The 19,060-nt window shown below is 51.5% G+C and overlaps 1 protein-coding gene and 1 long non-coding RNA gene across 5 annotated transcripts in view; one reads left to right on the top strand and one right to left on the bottom strand.

The window, feature by feature from the left end:
• Positions 1–8,685, top strand: part of ACVR2B (activin A receptor type 2B) — a 44,102-nt gene extending 35,417 nt beyond the window's left edge. For 3 of the 4 annotated variants that reach the window (XM_042957039.1, XM_042957040.1, XM_042957037.1), the window contains exons 2-11: positions 847–1,054; positions 1,470–1,579; positions 1,741–1,892; positions 1,976–2,119; positions 2,660–2,803; positions 3,147–3,295; positions 5,635–5,749; positions 6,462–6,600; positions 6,695–6,825; positions 8,404–8,685. In XM_042957039.1, the coding sequence (XP_042812973.1) occupies positions 847–1,054; positions 1,470–1,579; positions 1,741–1,892; positions 1,976–2,119; positions 2,660–2,803; positions 3,147–3,295; positions 5,635–5,749; positions 6,462–6,600; positions 6,695–6,825; positions 8,404–8,598 (1,487 nt within the window). In that variant the 3' untranslated portion in view covers positions 8,599–8,685. The remainder of the gene's footprint in view (positions 1–846; positions 1,055–1,469; positions 1,580–1,740; positions 1,893–1,975; positions 2,120–2,659; positions 2,804–3,146; positions 3,296–5,634; positions 5,750–6,461; positions 6,601–6,694; positions 6,826–8,403) is intronic. The other variant, XM_042957038.1, reaches the window with a different exon arrangement.
• On the bottom strand, positions 8,534–18,700 carry LOC122230726. Its single transcript, XR_006207779.1, has 3 exons — positions 18,584–18,700; positions 16,145–16,293; positions 8,534–8,617 (listed from the first exon to the last, which is right to left on the bottom strand). It is a non-coding gene; the product is annotated as an uncharacterized LOC122230726 (long non-coding RNA).
• Between the last annotated feature and the right edge of the window lie 360 nt (positions 18,701–19,060).

Here is a 19,060-nt window from a genome sequence, read left to right as displayed (position 1 = left end):
TGCTTGGTGCTGGTTTCCTCTCGGACGTCTGTGTGGTTTTTGACAGTGAGGTTGATCATGGGTGCCCCGTAAAGGCACTCCCAAACGGAGTTCTGGAGAGCTCTTCAGCTCAGGTGCCAGGTCTAGGGGCCATAATCCCTTTCCTTCCTCCTTCCTCCTTCCTCCTTCCTCCTTCCTCCTTCCTCCTTCCTCCTTCCTCCTTCCTCCTTCCTCCTTCCTCCTTCCTCCTTCCTCCTTCCTCCTTCCTCCTTCCTCCTTCCTCCTTCCTCCTTCCTCCTTCCTCCTTCCCATTACAGGGCCTGGGGGCAGTGGGGCAGATTTGAGGACTGGAATGGCTTGCTTGGGGGAGGGATGGTGAGAAAGGTAGATTGGGTGAATGTTTGAGGCCATGTTTGAAGGAAAGAAGTATTTGAAGGGGCAGTTGGGGGTGGACGTGCCTGGCCACCCGGCTGGCACTCATGCCAGGGGTGGAAGAGGGCATGGAATGCTGGGGGTGCTCACAGGGGTCTTCGGGGGCCAAGCCCAGCTGGGAGCCAGCCCTTCCTCTGCTTGTGGTGACTCTGGGAGCCTTACCCTGAGCACGCCGGCCTCATTCTTAGGAGCTTCTCCTGCCCTGTTGAGCACCAGCTGTTGTTGCTGGGTGCAGGAGGGACACCGGACTGGAGGGTGCTTACTTTCCGTTCAGTCTGGATGGTGTGTGCGTCTGTGTGTGTGTGTGTGTGTGGGGCCATCCGGCTGACACCCGCTCACCACCCAGCCTCCCTCCGGGTGGCCCGGGACCCAGGACCGGTGCAGGGGCGTGTGGACCGCGCGGCCGTTCTCTCACCTCTCGCCTTCGGGGCACAGGTTCCGGGCGTGGGGAGGCCGAGACCCGGGAGTGCATTTACTACAACGCCAACTGGGAGCTGGAGCGCACCAACCAGAGCGGCCTGGAGCGCTGCGAGGGCGAGCAGGACAAGCGGCTGCACTGCTACGCCTCCTGGCGCAACAGCTCAGGCACCATCGAGCTCGTCAAGAAGGGCTGCTGGCTGGACGACTTCAACTGCTATGACAGGTGCGCTGGAGCCTGGCCTCCCCTACCCCCCGCCCCCCGCCCCCCAGTCCCGCCGGGGCCCTCCTGTTGCTGCAGTGCTCACTGGGCCTCGGGACGTCTGTGAAAGCAAGCCTGGCATTTAAGGGTAGGGGGAGACAAGGGCCCCTCCAGAGAGCGTGGGCAAGTAGGGATGCCGCCTGGGTCCTCGCTTTCCCGCGGCTGTTTTGCCTGCCTCAGTCTGAAGGAGGGCTCTTCGCTGTGGCCCCTTGGCTATTCCTGCTCGACTTTGGGTCCCACTTTAGGGCAGGTGGGTTCACGCTGTCCCCTGATGGTTCTCCGTGAGCTTTTCTGTCTGTGGGGAGGGGTCGGCTGCGTGGGCCCCGGTGAGCTGCGTGTCCCTCCTCTGAGGGGTATCTGGGAAACTGTGTGCCTCCAGGCAGGAGTGTGTGGCCACCGAGGAGAACCCCCAGGTGTACTTCTGCTGCTGTGAAGGCAACTTCTGCAACGAGCGCTTCACCCACTTGCCAGAGGCTGGGGGCCCAGAAGGTGAGGGCCGCGGGAGGGCAGGCTGGGGCCTCTCCTTGGCCCTGGAGCTCTCGTCTCAGCTCCCGAGTTCGGTGGGGGAGTGACCGCGGGGCTCTCTGGTCTGGCCCCCGAGGCGTGTGGGTGGGCGGGCTGTGTGACACAGGGCTCCGTGTGTCCCCCAGTCACGTACGAGCCACCCCCGACAGCCCCCACCCTGCTCACGGTGCTGGCCTACTCGCTGCTGCCCATTGGGGGCCTCTCCCTCATCGTCTTGCTGGCCTTCTGGATGTACCGGCATCGCAAGCCCCCCTACGGCCACGTGGACATCCACGAGGTGAGACGGGGCTGGCGCAGGGCAGGGCAGGGGTAGAGGTGGGGTGGCAGGCCAGACCCTGTTAAATCCTCGATCTCCCCCAGGACCCTGGGCCTCCACCTCCATCCCCTCTGGTGGGCCTGAAGCCACTGCAGCTGCTGGAGATCAAGGCCCGGGGGCGCTTTGGTTGTGTCTGGAAGGCACAGCTCATGAATGACTTTGTGGCTGTCAAGATCTTCCCGCTCCAGGTGAGTGTTTGAGGGACTCCCAAATCATCCACTGCTGTGGCTTGAGCTACCCCGCCCCAGGGCAGTCCGGGCCCGTGCAGGTGGGACGAGAGACAGGTGGGCCCCATTGAAATTTTCTCACGGGGTCAGGGTAGAGCTTTGCAAAACCTCGATCCGTCCTGGTTTGCAGGGGTTTGTTCTTGACATCAGGTTCTGCTTAGAGGCGTTGGACACCAGGCCACCCCAGCAGTTGCCCAGGACACTTAGCAAAGTGAGGCCTGGCTCTGCATCTCGTGTGGTGGGTGACGCTGGGCCACTCGCTCCCCTCCCTGGGCTTCGGTGGCCGTGTTTGTAAATGAGGTGCTAGCGCCGAGCGATCTCAGGGATCACTGTTGGCCGGTGCTCTGGGGCCCAGCTCGGTCCTGGTCTTCTGCCCGCCTCCTTTACGGAGCCGAGGCTGGGAGGGCGGGAGGGTGGGTGGGTACGCGGATGGCGTGGGGGTGGCAGTTCTGCCGCAGGGTGGTGTGGCCGCAGTGGAGTTCAGCCGCATCCCTGCCTTAGGACAAGCAGTCATGGCAGAGCGAACGGGAGATCTTCAGCACACCCGGCATGAAGCATGAGAACCTGCTGCAGTTCATCGCCGCTGAGAAGCGAGGCTCCAGCCTTGAGGTGGAGCTGTGGCTCATCACAGCTTTCCATGACAAGGTGAGTCTTGCCTGCGGACGGGGGCTCCCGAGACGAGGCGGCCTTCCGCCGTAAGGTGACCCTTCGTAAGTGCAGACATAAGAACCCCTAACTCTGGGATGAATTCTTATGAAGAAGCATAGCGCCTTCGTGATTAACAGCCGCCGACACCCCTCCCGCCCCCACCCCCCCCAACCCCTCTTGGCCTCACACACCTTCCGTGTCAGTCCCAGCCTCCCAAGGAGAGCAGCCTGCTGCCGCTGGTCCACCGAGACCCTCCTCCCAGGGCTGGACTGGGCCGGGCGGGGTCGGGTCCTGTTCTGTACCCAGAACCCGTGCCCCAGTTCTGTGCGGTCTCCTCTAGGGCTCCCTCACGGATTACCTCAAGGGGAACATCATCACGTGGAACGAACTGTGTCACGTGGCAGAGACCATGTCAAGAGGCCTCTCATACCTTCATGAGGATGTGCCCTGGTGCCGTGGCGAGGGCCACAAGCCGTCTATTGCCCACAGGTACCTGGGTCAGCAGTTGCCTTTCCTGTGCTTGGTCTGGAGCTGCAGAGAGGGCTGGAGGGTGAAAGCAGGGCCTGGGGTCGGGGTGGGGAGTCTCAGTTTCATAAAGGTGCTTAGCTGCTCTGTGATGGGCCCACTTGCCCCTTCCCCTGCCTTCCACCCGTGTCCTGGGCCTGGCGTGGCCTTGAGGGTGGTTTTCTCTTGCCCTCTGGTGGCCACATGAGGGAATGCTGACTCCGTTACTTTGGTTGGAGGGTTGGTTCAGCAGTTCTCAGACTTTTTGGTTAGGATATCTTTACGTCCTTTTTTTTCTTTTTTTTCTTTTTTAAATGTTGATTTATTTCTCTTGAGAGAGTGCAAGCGGGAGAGTAGCAGAGAGAGAGAGAGAGAGAGAGAGAGAGAGAGAAACAGAGGGAAGGAATCCCAAGCAGGCTTCTCACTATTAGTGCAGAGCCTGACATGGGGCTCGATCTCATGACCTGTGAGATCATGACCTGAGCTGAAATCAAGAGTCAGATACTTAACCGCCTGAGCCACCCAGGCAGCCCTAGGATCTCTTTATATTCTTTTTTTTTTTTTTTAATTTTTTTTAACGTTTTATTTATTTTTGAGACAGAGAGACACAGAGCATGAACAGGGGAGGGTCAGAGAGAGGGAGACACAGAATCTGAAACAGGCTCCAGGCTCTGAGCTGTCAGCACAGAGCCTGACGCGGGGCTCGAACTCACGGACCGCGAGATCGTGACCTGAGCCGAAGTCGGCTGCTTAACCGACTGAGCCACCCAGGCACCCCGGATCTCTTTATATTCTTAAAAAAAAAAAAAAAAACAACTCTGTGTGTGTGTGTGTGTGTGTGTGTGTGTGTGTGTGTGTGTGTGTTTATTTTTTTTGAGGGAGAGAAAGAGAGAGAGACAGACAGTAAGCTGGGGAGGGGCAGAGAGAGAGGGAGAGAGAAATCCCCAAGCAGGCTCTGTGCTGAAAGCACAGAGCCTGACGTGGGGCTTGAACCCACGAACTGTGAGCTTATGACCTGAGCTGAAAGCAACAGTCGGGTGCCCAACCGACTGAGCCACCCAGGTGCCCCTCTTTACGTTCCAAAGAAGAACGTGTGTATATGTGGGTTATGGGTATTGGTATTTGCTGTAGCGGAGCACACACATTCCATTGTGTCGGTGATGACATCACAGGTATGCAGCCTCTGGAAAACTCTTCTCCTGAGAGAATGACCTCACAAGAAGACAAACGATGGGTTATGAATGCGAAACATTTTGATCTTGCAGTTCCCCGGAAACAGTGGCAGGGACTCTTTGAGGTCCTGGGGCTACACCTTGACACCACCGTGTTGACTCGTCATCGTAGTCCTCGCTAAACACAGGCACTGTTCCAAATACCAGGCCACGTCGGTCTCGTTACCTGAGGAGAGTGTCCGTGAGCCACTTGTCGTCTGTGAGATAGGTGTTGTTTTCCCAGCCCCATTGTACAGAGGAAACAACAGTAGTGCAGGGAAATTGGGTATTTTGTCATCAGACCTACGAGGGACGGGAACGAGCCTTGGAGTCCGGGAATCCAAGCTCAAGGGTCCCTTGTGGTAATAACATCAATGACATTTAAGCTTGACAGTATGAAACTGCAATTTTTGTAGGTCAAAAATGGTTGAATATTGACTCTCCCGTATGGTTCAACCTAACGATAGTACCCCGTAAGTGTGCCGGGGTGGCCCTAAGTATGTGTATCTCCCACTCCCTGAGTTTAATCGTCACAGCAAGACTGAGACAGGTACAGGGGAGACTGAGGACCAGAAGTGTCTCTGCTAGTGAGAAGTGGTGCTGAACTCACATGCCAGCACCCTGCTCTTCACGGCCTGGTGGCGGGCCTGAGCCCTTCAGGGGCCTGCACAGAAACCCGGGAAAGTTCATTAACCTCGTCACTCACATCCTGCATAACGTACATTTTTCCCAGAAGACTTAATCCCGGGCCGGTATGCCTGACCTTGGCCACTCTGAGAACGTAAGGGCCAGCTTTTGATTCCGTGGGGACTGGAATGGGGTCTGCCCAGCCGTTGTGGTAGGTGTTGCTTTGACAGGTGTGGCAGAAGTGCGGTTAGAGATGCTCACGCTGAGGGGGGTGAAGGGTGGGAGGATGTCCTAGAGCTGCCCGCCTGTGCGGCTTCATAAAACTCCACCCTGGTGCAGACCCTGACCCCCAAACAGGATGGGGTGCCCTGGTGTGGGGGCTCTAGAGCATAGCCTCCAGTATCTCGGGGGTCACGGTGGGGATCCAGGGTCAAGGTAGCTTGGACCACGGTGTTCACCTTCATCTCGGTCTACTTGTCTCCACAGGGACTTTAAAAGCAAGAATGTATTGCTCAAGAGCGACCTCACAGCCGTGCTGGCTGACTTTGGTCTGGCTGTTCGGTTTGAGCCAGGGAAACCGCCGGGGGACACTCATGGGCAGGTAATAAGCCTCAGGGGGTGCAGGATGGGGGCTGGCACAGGAGCGGACCCTGCCCTTCTCGTGCCCAGCTGGCAAGACACAGGGGCAAGGGCACTGAGCTCAGAGCTGTCCGAGAACTCCAGGAACAACGCTCGTTTTACCAGTGGGGAAAGCAAGGCCTGGAGGGCGGCCTCGCCTCGGAGCCCGGTTTGTCAAACACAGCTGCTCCATTGGGGTCAGCTCTCAGCCTTGTAGCCTCGGTCTCTGTCTCTTTCAGCGGAATTACTAAGCAGTATAAAGTAGAAGGAACTATACTAAGAATCCAGAAACCTAGAAAAAGTAGCTAACAGTTAAGCCTGAGGAAATCATCCTAAAACAACTGCGGTAAATATCTTTAAGTAATCTTTACCCTCTTGGTTTTTGATCTTAATCTCAGTAAAGCAGACACCGTCTAGGCAGCCCCTTGTGCTGGTGGAGTAAAGAGGCAGCAGTTCCAAATTAGATTATTGTTGTCTCGAGTGTGATATTTTTAAGTTATTCCTGGGGTATAATAGACGCCATGACTTCTTGTGACCTCCCCGTGAATGTGGCGAATCACGGATTGTCCTCCCTCGTGGTATGGTCTGAATGCTGCCATCCTGACCCCGTCTGGTGCACTCAGGGGGTAGCTCTCGTGTCCAGCTGTGAGTATGTTTGTGTGTGACCATTGGCACCCTCTCCTGTCCTCCTCTAGGTGGGCACGCGGCGTTACATGGCCCCTGAGGTGCTTGAGGGAGCCATCAACTTCCAGAGAGATGCCTTCCTGCGCATCGACATGTATGCCATGGGGCTGGTGCTGTGGGAGCTTGTGTCGCGCTGCAAGGCCGCGGACGGTGAGTGGGACGGGAGCCCCGGGCATGCAGGGCGTGGGACGGGGAGCAGCGAGTCCTTGGGGTGACCCTGCTGGGCTCTCTCTCGCCCCCCCAGGACCCGTGGACGAGTACATGCTGCCCTTTGAGGAAGAGATTGGCCAGCACCCATCACTGGAGGAGCTGCAAGAGGTGGTCGTGCACAAGAAGATGCGGCCCGCCATTAAGGATCACTGGCTGAAGCACCCGGTGAGGGGCCTGGGTGGCAGGTGACTCTGCAGGGGCACAGAGAGGGGAGCCCCTCCATATGTGACAGGAACCCGAGGTCGAGGGAGCACGGGATAGAGAGAGAGGATGCCTCACAGGCAGCCGGACAGTCCTCTCCTCCCCTGTCTGGTCAGAGGCCACTTAGTGCCCTGCCTCCCTTCCATGGGAAAGTATCTGGGGAGGTTTCGTGCTGGCCGGGGAGGTGGCTCTGGGTTTGGGCCCAGAGTAAGGGGGCCTGACCGGTCCATCAGGGCGCCCCCATGTGGACCATTTGTGCAGGGGAGCCGACTGGCCCTCGCCCTGACACGGTGTGGGTTTGAATCCTGGATCTGCCAATCAGTAGCTGGGTGACTTCTGGCAGCTTTTTTTCTTTCTTTGTTATTTATTACTTATTTATTATGTATTATTATTATTTATTTATTTATTATTTATTTATTTATTGTTTTATTGTTTTATTGTTTTATTCCTCTGAGCTTTTGCCTCCTTAGGGTAGTAGTAGATTTAACTGGTTACCATAAATGGCTTGGCAGGATACTTGTCGCGTAAATGCTTAATATGGACTAGCTCTAATTAAATATTCTCTGTTCTCTGCCTTCATTATTTTCTGGGCACGGGCTGAGCCGTGAGTCTTGGCTCCTCCAGTCTGGGGATACTGTACAAAAGACCCCAGCAATGTAAGCCATTTCCCTCTTGGAAGGATGTTTGCCTTCAGCTCCTTTGAGCCCCTCCCTCTGCTCACCTCAGGGTTAATTTAGAAAAAGGATAACCTCGAGGCCATTGGAGGCTAGCACCCTACCCTACATACCATCAGGGGTCAGGCTGTTGAGGCCAAGTTCAGCTGCAGTGCCGCCTCCTGGAACCGGGGGCTAGAGACGGAGAAAACTGAGACATGGGGAGATGTAGGCTGGGCCAGAGCCCATGCCTTCTGCCTCAGTCTCCCAGGGCAGACATGCTGGGGTGGCCGGTCCAGTTCCCTGATGAGGAGCCCGAGGCCCAGAGAGGTTTCGGGGTGGCCTGGTGCTGGGTAGGCCAGAGGCCCTGGATGCGGGCATTTGCCTTTCCTGGCGCCACTCAGCGTGAGCCAGCATAGGGTGTCACGCTACATGCCCCGGACTCTCAGGAGGGGTCCAGGGGTTGTAGGAAGTTGGGCGGGATGAAGCCCTCCTGTGGTCCCCACTGTGACTGAGGCTGCACTGTGGGTCCTTACATGATTTGGGATTCACATGGATTTTGTTTGAATATCACTGCCCTAAGGCAGGCAGCTGTGTCTGTCCCAAGAGGGGCCTGGGTTCCGCCCCCCACCCCCCGCCGTCCCTTCCTATGTTGAGGCTGTGGAGGGAGGCCAGTAGGGTCAGGATGGCGGCTGCTGGGTGGGAAGGCGTCCTGACTCCTGCGGTCTCCCCCGGGCCTCTGCTAGTCGACCTGCTGCTGGGGCTGGGACCAGGGGGCTCTGCCTGACCCTCGGTCACATCTCAAGTTTGCCCGTCCCCCATGCTTGTCTTCACTGAGGGGCGCCGTCGGTAACAAGGCTGTCCTCTCCCTCTCCCTGCCGACGTGCAGGGCCTGGCCCAGCTCTGTGTAACCATCGAGGAGTGCTGGGACCACGACGCGGAGGCTCGCCTGTCTGCGGGCTGCGTGGAGGAGCGCGTGTCCCTGATCCGGAGGTCGGTCAACGGCACTACCTCGGACTGTCTTGTCTCCCTGGTGACCTCCGTCACCAACGTGGACCTGCCCCCTAAGGAGTCGAGCATCTAAGCCCAGGACACGAGTGGATCTGAAGAGGAAAGGAAAAACAAGTTGTGTTTTGTTTTGGAAAACCCGTGACCCCAACAAACACATAAAATGCAGCTGCTATTTTACCTTGACTTTTTATTATTATTATAATTATTATAATTATTATTATTAATATTATTTTTGGGATCGGATCAGTTTTTACCAGCACATTGCTCTACTGTATCGCAAACAGCGGGCACGTCAGCAGGCGTTGAGGTGCTGAGCTGTGAATGCAGAGCCAGCGCCATGCTGAAGAGCCTCAGCCACCTCCTGTCCCTTGGGGTTCATTTTTCCCGCTTTCTCTTTGTCTGTTGTCTCAGAATCTGTGACACAAAGAAACCCATCTCCTGTCTTAGGAAACTTAATGCTGCAAACTCTACCTGGAGGAACCTTTGAAGACTGTTACATAAGAACACACCTTCCTCCGAGGAGGACTCTCCCCCTGCCCTCGCCCCCTTCTCCGCTCCCTTTTATTGTTTCTCTCCCTTTTTAGACAGCGAGTTTAAGAAACAGCAGACGTGTCTTTCACGGATTAACGGGTGTTGCCCCGACCGAGGCGGAGCTGGGCTGAGGACGCGGGTGGTTTGGACCGGAGTCGGAAGGGGAGGGCAGGGCTGGGGATGGGGTTTGGAGCAGAGCGACACTGGACTCGGGCACAGCGGAGCAACATCCTTTGCTAGGAGGCTGCTTCTCAGGTAACCAGGAATCGAGGGGAAGGACCGTGTGGAGGCCGCGCGCTCACGGCCGGAGCGGGGTCTGGAGAAAGCCTGAGAGCGGGTGCGGCTCTGACCCGGTGTCCCCCCCTGCCTCGGGCTTGGGCGCTGGACAAAACATTTTCTCTGCCCTGATTTTAAGGTTAGGTGAGGGTAGAAATCCTCATGCTTCAGTGACTACGTTCTTCTTAAGACGATGCTGTAAATACGTGTGATGGAGGAAGAAGTTAAAACACGTGGCTTCCTCCCGGAACAGTTCAGGGAGATGCCCACGGGGCGCCCCGCACAGCCAGGGCAAGAAGATTCCCTGGGTGGGGCTGCCGCCTGAGAGTCCTGCGGTGCTGGCTCTGCCCTGTGTGGTGACACTGCTGTCCCTTTACGTGGCTCGTGCGCACGGCTTTCTCCAGGCCCCTCGAAGAGGTGCATATTCTGAGAACCGTTTCTCTATTATGCCATAACCTTGCTCTAGTCAGTGAATGTTCCTAATGCTGCTGTTTCAACATTTGAATTTTTTTAATTTATGAAACATGCAAATTTTTTTAAAAACGAAACACACGTCCGCATATACACACATGCTTTGCTATGTGGCTTCCGAGGTTTAAATTTTGAAAAGTAAAAAGAATGAAAACTTCACGACCACAGACCACCTCAAACCAGAGATACCTCAGAATTTTCTACTTGTGTAAGTTTTATTATATATTTTATTAGTTGTGTTGTCTCGTAGTAAGTATATTTTAACGTAAGTTGGCTTTTATGACAAGGAAGTTTGAAAGAAATAGAGAAAAAGAAAAAAAGTTTGAGTCTTCTAGGGAGTGCCAGCATTTTTGTTTGATAACGCCCTCTTGTAAATAATTGTCATCAACTGTCGGTTGGCCGTCTGGGCCGTGTGGGCATTCGTCACTCTTGTTTGTGAAGGCTTTTCCCTCTGGTTTCTTGAGACTTTTATTTAAAAACTGGATCTTTTTCATCCTGAGGGTAGGCGAGTTGGTGAGGTTTTGGGGAGAGGTTGACCGGGGTGAGAATGGGAGAGGGGTGCCTCCTCTTGACTTACCTGGAGGTTCACATCTTTCCCTCGACCCGATGGGTCAGTGTTCAGAATGACAGGTAACCCCACTTGCACTCGGTCAGACCGTGGCCCTTAGACCCGCTTGAGGTAATTTTCCCCGGGCGGCAGTGATAGCGGAGGGGGCGGGCAGCACCGCGGCGACTCGGGGCAGCCTGTGACGGAGCAGCGTGTCCAGAGTGGGGAGGCCTCGCTGCGGCCTGGGGTCGCGGTCTGAGAGCACACGCTCCCCACTCCGCACGCCGTGTGCCTCTGGGGCCTGCCGCTTGGCCGTGTCCTTTGCTCTGCGTGTTTGGGCACAGGGTGCTGTGGGTGGTGACTTTGTGGCCCTCCCAGAGCTCTGTTTTTGCTTCATGGGCCAGGCTGTGAGCTGGCCAAGGTGGTTACAGGGACGGGTCTTTTGTCGTCGTCGTTGCTGTTGGGTTTTTGTTTTTTTTTTTTTTTTTGGTAAGCTGTGTTGTCTTTTTTTTTTTTTTTTCTTTATCTTATTTTCTTTTTCTTTCTTTTTTTTCTTTAAAAACTATTTTGTGCTGTGGTATTTTTCTTCCCTCGGAATAATTTTTAACAGCAAACCGGCCTTACAGCAGTTGCTTTTCTTTTCCACTTATTTCTTTAAAAAGCTTTAAAATATTTATTGAAAAGTGCCATATCTAATTTCTTTAGCTTTCACCTCAGGCAGTGCGTCTCTATTTTTCCGGCATCTGCTTTTCACCCTCCGAAACCAACAAACCGCTAACGTATGTAGCTGATTCCCTCATTCTAGCCAGTGTGGGACACGAAACCCCTGCCTCTCCATCTGTTTTCAGATTTTGTGTGGGTGAGTTTTCTTTCGTGTACCGGCTTGATCCTTGTGAGAACCAGTTTGGGCCTGGCCGTGAAGGGTTGGGCCGTGGCCCAGGCGTGGGACCTGCTGGTCAGGACGCAGTACAGACAGGGCAGGCCTTCCTGGTGGCCTACAGGCCTTTTCTCTGGGTGGGCTCCCTCTTTGCTGACCCTGGGCTCCGCTGCTGTGGTGGCTTTGGGGTCCTGGCACCAGAGTGAAGTGTCGAGATGGTTCCTGTGTGGTGCGGGGGGTCTCGGGGAACCAGTTCTTTGGGCTTCAGGCTGCCTTTCCCTCGTGCTGCGTCGTAAAACGTACCCATCAGGCAGCATCCCTGACTGCTGCCAATGGCAGAAAGAGAAAAAAGATCTTTTTCCGGGGCACGCCCCTCGGAGCCTGGGTGGGTCTTTTGCCTCAGATAAAGTGTCTGCTGTCATGTATCCTCTGGGGAGCGAACCACTTAGAGCTCTGGTTTGTGTTTATCGGGTTGCAGGGCCTCTGCCTGTGCTCTTTTCCACAAAGATGTCACGCAACGTCCACTTCTGGGGAGCTCAGAGAACCACTCCCCCTCACCCCCCGAGCTCTGGTGGAGACTGGTGGGAATGGAGGCCGGCATCATTTTCCCTGTCTGTGGGAGAGGCTGCCCCATCTAGGGTGGGAGGGCGGCCCAGTCAGGGGAGAGAAGTGGCCGAAGATCCTTGCTCCTTCCTTTCTAGTGTTCTTCCATCCACACAGGCTCCTGGCTGTAGGCTGCTCTTTGGGGGACAGTGGATGATTCGAAAGCACACACGATCACTGGGAAGACATCCTGAGCCAGAGAAATACGGGAATGAGCAAGAGGAGGAGGAAGCAAGGGGGGGGGGGGACAGAAGCCACTGTGTCACAGTGTCCTGCAAAGAACTCTTAATGATGGGCCAGGAGAGGCCCTGGACACAGTCCTTAGGGACTAGCATCATCCAGGTTTTCTCCTGGGACCATTGGTCCCTCACAGGAGTCCTTCGAGGGAGCTACTCTGTGAGGGCTGTAGGTGGAGCCTTCTCGGGAGGAAGGGAGGCGGGCTGTCAAGGCAAGTGGTGAGCATCTCCGGCCTTCGTTGTTTAGCATGGCTTTCTTGTCCCATTGGTTCTGTAGGTGTAGTGCCTGGAGCGATCAGGGCTGCCTGGGGAGGGGATCCCCGCGTGTGCTGGCTGCGTCTGACCCAGAATTCCTCCTGTCTAGACTTGGGCATGTGTGTAGGACAATAGAGGTCTTGTTCAGCTCAGAACATCTTCAGGTGGCTTGAGCCTCCTGCGGATGTATTCTCAGCCCAGTGAAGGATCTGTCCTCTCCAGGCCACTGAGCTAGTTCCCTCCACTGCCCCTAGGGGCCAGGCCATTCTTTTGTCAAGCTCGTCATGTCATGTTTTAGAAGGCAAAGCAGGTGCTCCTGCAGTTCTGCGAGGTTACCTTTGTCTCCAGTTGCCATGTTCTTGCTCCTTGCTATCCCTACACTCTGCACCGAGCGCTTGGGCTGTGTGTGTGGGGTTTCTTTGGTGGGAAGCCCAGCTCTGTGTGTGTGTGCGTGTGTGCGTGTGCGTGTGCATACTTGCTGTGTGTACAGCTCAGAAAGCCTGTCACGTGGTCCCTGTGCTCTGAGCCATGAGGGTAGGGAGGCGGCTGTGCCATCTGGAACAGGAGGACCGGGTGGCCCTCTCGCAAATGGAATTCTGCCTTTCTTAGGATGCAGTGTAAAGTTCTCAGCACATTGGTAATATAAGGATTTGGTGGTTTTAGCAATACAGTAAGCATGTGTTAAGTTATATAAGGTTTTAGAATGGGTACTAGAAGTCGAACGGCCAAGTGTTATTCCTCAGAACTTGGCTCACTCGATGAGTATCTGAATTGGAAACCATTTCCCGGGAGTTAACTTCGTTTGATCCTCAGTCTCAACTATTTCAGTAGCCTGCTGGGTTCTTAATGGCTCATCTTTGGAAAGCTGGCCAGACCCGGTTCACATTTCAAGGGCCTCCTAGACCACATCTTTCCAAGAAGCACAGTCAACTTACTCGTCGACACCCCCACCCCGTCCCCCATCCAGGGTGAGCATCGAGAAAGGAAAGAGGGCAAAGTGGTTTTTTCTTCTCATTTGGGTGCCATGAATTCCTTGGTTAATGGCTGTTTGTAAAAGCTGAACTAATAAAACAGTAGCTAATCCGTGTTCAGCCTAGTAATGACGAGTTTAAGTGTTTATCAACAGTGATGTTTTAGGTCAAGAGACGGGCCCAGTAATGCAGCTGATGAACTATTTATCTTCTCAGTCTAGATATAATAAATTCAGGGTTATATGCATGGTTGTTTCAGTAAGATTCCTGACAGTTGATTTGTAACCAGCAATCCACCTATGAATGTATCCCAAACCTTTAGAAGGCTTGGAATAGTTTTTTAAGATAATGATTTAGTTTTGTAGCAAAAAGAAACTGAAGTTTAAGATGCACCCCCCCCCCCGCCCCCGCCTGGAAATTAATTCAGTTGACTCAGCTTCCTTTTGAAAACAGTGGGTCCAAGAGACCCATAAACTCAGCAAATAAAATTCCAAATTATCTAGAGGGATATTTTGAATCTTCCTATTTTATACTCATTTTGGGTCCATTGTAAACTTTGGTTTGGACAAGATTTTGAATTTAAAGGATTTACCACTGTTTAAATTTTGCCAAGCTTTTACATTTTTGTGACTGTATCTTCCAGGTGTGAATGAAGCAGGACCTTTGACTGTGGTCCTCCACGAATCCCTGTAGTGCCAAAACCGGTGATACTTTATTTGCTCCTGTGGCAGCTTGCAGAGATAAATACAAGTGTTTTTTCCTCACGAATTAAAGTGCATAGTCTCTAAATGCCAGTGCGTGGTGAAGGGCCCTGTGCTGCCCTTCCTCTCCGGGAGTGTCTGTGGACTGTCTGGGGCCTACGCAATTCTGAGAACCACTGCATGCCAACCACAGGACCCTAGAGAAGCATATGCTTGGGCACGTGTGTGTGTGCAGCGGATTATCCAGACGTGGGCCCTTCTGGACATCTGTGGGAAAGTGTTACATTTATTTGCAAAGTTTACATTTTTGAGCTCACAGTTAGGAGAAACATGACCCATTATTAGCTAATGCTTTTTAGGCAGGTGAGGATGGGTTTGTGTTTGGTTTTTTGGTTTTTGTGTGCGTGTTTTTGTTTTTGTTTTTGTTTTTACAGATGGATGAGTTCTGTCTCGAGTTCTGGGAACTTCTGCTGTTGGTTGGGCATGGGATCATTCTCTGTTTCTCCCAATCACATTTGCATCGGAATGTTGTTAGGTAGCGTTGTAAATAAAAGAATAGGTTATATGATAGAGATATGACACTTGAAATTTTACTTTAAGAAATCTATAGCTCTACATATATATTTAGTTATATCACCTGACAGATTCTTCTGCACAGTGTGGAGATTGTTTTATACCACAGATTATTTTTATAAAGTCTAGTGAGTTTGATGCGAATGGTTTTGTAATCAGAGTAATGAGCTTTACCTTTCAGGATAAATATACACTGGAGTGTGGGTGGTGCGGGGCTTTTACCTAGTGCTTGTATGGACTCTCATGATACACTGGCAGATGGGAGGCCGTCGCTGGGTCTTGTTTGGCTAAAACCCCGCTTGGGGCTGTGTGGGACGGTGATGCTTTGGCTCAGCTCCCTGCGGATTGGGAGGCGAGAGCCTGTGGTATGTTTTACATTTGTGCTTCCTCCTGAGATACCTTCTGAACAAAGGGTTCTGGGATTAGAAATTAGTTTGTGCGTTCCTGCCGTCGGATGTAGTCGTATGAGGGTGTTTTGAGGGACAGAAATTATATGGGAGTGCAGATTGGGGCAGGTTGGGACGAATAAGGTTCAGGCTATCAACATTTGAAATGAGAGTTTGGGGATTTGAGTAATCCACAACACTGAATTATGCAGGACCAAATTACCCAGTTTTTAAGACAGAATTTCCAGTTTAGTAACTACTCAGAAAAGGAGGGTGTTGTGTGGATGCAGCGATCAAGTTAAATGGGGAGCTGCCAGGCACATTGTGTCCTCTCTGGTCGGGGCCTCCTGGACGTGAGAGTGCTTGGGGCGGCTCCCTGCTTTCATCAAGCGAGTCACAGCCAGGAGCCCTCCGAGGAAGCTCAGCGCCCCGTACCAGAGGGCATCTTCTAGCTGTCACTTAGCCCTTCTGCTCTTCCTGCAAAGGTCAGCACGACTGCCATGGTTATGGATGGTGGTCTTCATGTTAGCCTTTTTATTTTGGGGTAGAATGTGGGTGGTTATTTGGGTGAGGCTTTTGATGGGGATACAGGGAAGGTGAACAGTGAAGCTAATCTTTGTATCGTCACTGCCACTTCTGAGGCTCAGCTGAAGGCCTGCTCCCCAGACCCACGCCGCTGTGCTCAGAAGTACACGGATTGGGACAGTTCTGTCAGGAGCATCCCTAACGTGTCATTTTAAACCAGCTGTGTTTTTATTCAGTCTGGTTCAGAGTGAAGTTTTACACTCTACCCCTTTTCTACTCGGAATAAGTTTAGTTTCAGCAGGTCCGGTAGCGCTCCAGGAACTAACCCATCGTTCCTTTCCCTGTTCCCCATGAAAGACCGTTTCTCTGTTCTCCGGCCACGCGTCTTGGAATGTAATTCTGTTGTGCCTTTGTTTTTGTCACCTGCCTCCCCCCAAAAGCAACTGCTGTAAGCTTTTTTCTACTTGTCTTTTCTAGCCCGAAACCCCACCTTTTTCCTTTTTCCCTTTTCCCAGCTGTAATTTCTGGATGCCGCTCTGTGCTCCAGGTATTGTAAGAACCAGTTACCTCAGACCTCATGTTGAACAGTGTCACCATCTGGGTCCTCTCGGTACTGCAGGCTTGTAACATAACGCACGCAGGAACCCTGCCAAGTATGGGCACTTACTTGTTTTAAAGTTCAACTCTTCCCAAGGACTGAAAGAGGGGCTTCTGGCAAGCTCTTCACTGCACTGTGGTGGGATGGGTCTAGAGTGTCATCTGAACGGTGCTTCCTGGGTTCCTCTTTGAATTCTGCCATTTTCAGTATTCTTGTGTCTGCATAGGCAAAGTGATTCAATTGGCTGGTCTTGCACACAAATTAGTTCCAAAGATGAGCTCTTTGTAACACATTTCCAGTCATTAAAACTCAAATGTAGAACATTCCTTTAAATGGCAGGATTAAAAAACCCACCATCCACCACGGTGCATTCTGGGAAGATGTCTGTAGCATATGTTGCTGTGAAATTAGGCCTTGCGGGATATGGCTGTTTGTCATTTTGATGTATTTTAAATAAATATATATATATATATTTTTAAAGAGCCTTTTTTACCAGTTCAAAAAGTTTAATTAACCAGCAGTCACCACATCTGAATTTTTGTCTCTGGGGCATAGATGGCAGACCAAGATTAAAAGTGGTAATTCAGCCATACGAGCGTGGGCTGCCTGCCTGGGCTGTCCTGCTGACCGTGGGATGCCAAGGTCAGTGTGTTCCCAGCGGGTTCTGATCAGCCCTCGAAGTGTTTGGTCTCTGCCCTGGTCAGCGGACTGTTGACTTCAGTCCCTGCAAGTGCTTTACTTTAGCCCAAGTGGGGTTTTCTCAGAGCACTGCCACGAGCTAAGTGTACGTTTAGCCAAATAATTTCTCCATAAGGGAAAAACGCGCTCATTCAAACGTTACCCGCGATGACAGAAGTGAGAGTAGGAGAGATGAGGCAACATCTGGGTTTTGATTTGGGAAGTGTCCAAGTCCCTGTCGAAGGCTGGCTGAGAGCCAGTGATCATACAGAGATGCTTAGGAGACCCCACCTGGAAGTGTTCAGACCTCCTGTGCGTGGAGGGATTGTTAAAACGCCAGCAGCTTTTTCCCCCCGTTTTTTCCCCTAGAATTCTGTAAAAATGCAAAGAAAATTGAGTGGTACTTCAGAATTGAGGGTGAGGGTTACCGCAGAATAGAAGCATACTTCTAGATTTCAGTTCCATGCCACAAATCCACACAATGCCATTTTTCAACTGTACAAAAGAATCTGCTTATGAATTTGACATGATCTTAACAGTAGCATCAAAGGGCCGAATTTTTCACCTGTTAATATTTTTTCACATTTGTCCTTGAATCTGATAACTTCACAGTACTGTAAATTTAACTTACATTGAGTCTGATGTCCATTCTTGTGAAAAGAGCTTCTGCATGTAACAGACACACAGTTAAAGAACACAGCAGAATACAAGATTTGCAGGACCAGTTTTGGAACCGACAGAAAATGTCACCTCTCATTTGCCATCTTATGTATCAGTTTTACCAGCTACTTCTAAATTTGTACATTATTTGTAAGGAAAAGAAGGAAGATCCTAAGGACTTGTCTAACTTAGTGGAGAATGTGTGTGTTGGGTTTAGGATGGATAGCAAAGTCTTACTGAGCTGTGTTATCTAACTTGTATATAACAATTGTAATTAAAAGTTTGGATTCACCTGTTTCTTGCAGTTTAAAACAATGAATAATTACAAACTCTGGAAATGTGACTAGTATACAACTTAAGGCTGTAGAAGTGAGGAAGCTCTTCAAGTGCTAAAAATAAAGATTTCTAGTTTTTGGCTCAAATTCAGTAAGTACTGTTTGTATACCAGGATATGTGAGATGTAAATGTAATAGGTCACTTTCACCCTTGTAGCTATAAAATAAAAAAATTTGTAGAACAGAAATAGCTTGTACTACTGAATTAACAAAAAGTTATACTAAAGTATCATGTTTAAAATACACACACACACACACACACACACACACACACACACACACAGAGTTAAGCTTGTTGCTGTTACCCTGTCTGGATTTGAAAAGTGTGCGGACTTATATATATACACACATATATATATATAACACACACGCATATACACACGTATATATATTATATACATGCACACATCTAAAATGGCCTAAAGCAGACATCCATGTAATTACAGTTGCAAAATGAAGACATTTTGGAGAGAACATTGTATCATAGTTCATTCATTTGCAGTGGATCTTTGTTCCTTTTTACTGTGGTAATTTTAGAAATGAGTGTCAAGTTTGAAATTAGATCTGCTAAGTTGGGGTTTTGCTGCTTGAACTCTGCACTGGGTCCTCAAATAAACCGATGTGAATGTAGTTTTTTCCCCCTGTGTGAAGAAGCAGCCACACCCCAACAGAATAGGAGGAAAAATCTAGAGCTATTTCAAGTTTTATCTTTTTGTATATGAAAATAAAATAATAATAATTAAACTACCCTGTTGTCTCTCTTAATCACGTGGCAGGGGATTGAGGTTTCTTTTCATGGGGATTAGAAATAAATATAATGGTGTTTTCCACTTACAGGGCTGACTCAGAAACACCCCTGTGAGTTCCTGTGTGGTACACGTACAGTTGTTAATGGTTGAGTACGTAGTCTACCACGGTCCTGTGGTACTGGAGCTCGGCACGGGTCTTCATTTCTGCCCTTCAGAAGCTCAGGACCTGGTTGGAGACACTGTGGGCTTCTAAATGGACTGTCCTGGGACTCGGGGTAAGTTCCTGCAGGGTAGGGGTATATTTACCAAATTTCCAACTTTTACCCACTCCCCCTAGTTCTATACTTTGCAGACAACTCTGGGCAATATTTTTGTAAGTGGAGCAGAGAAGCCTAGGATATAAGTGTTATTCTGGATTACTGCGGAATACGGGCTCCGCCATTTCTAAACACAGCTGAGTATCAGGGTCCCTGTAAAATAAAAAAATGTAGTTATGGGGCACCACCCCAGATCTGAATCAGTAAGCCAGGTCTCACGTTTTGGAGTTCTTGACTTCCCTCACT

Source organism: Panthera tigris, chromosome C2 (genome assembly GCF_018350195.1).
Source record: "Panthera tigris isolate Pti1 chromosome C2, P.tigris_Pti1_mat1.1, whole genome shotgun sequence".
Lineage (NCBI taxonomy): Eukaryota > Metazoa > Chordata > Mammalia > Carnivora > Felidae > Panthera > Panthera tigris.
This window is presented reverse-complemented; position numbering and strand designations above follow the sequence as displayed.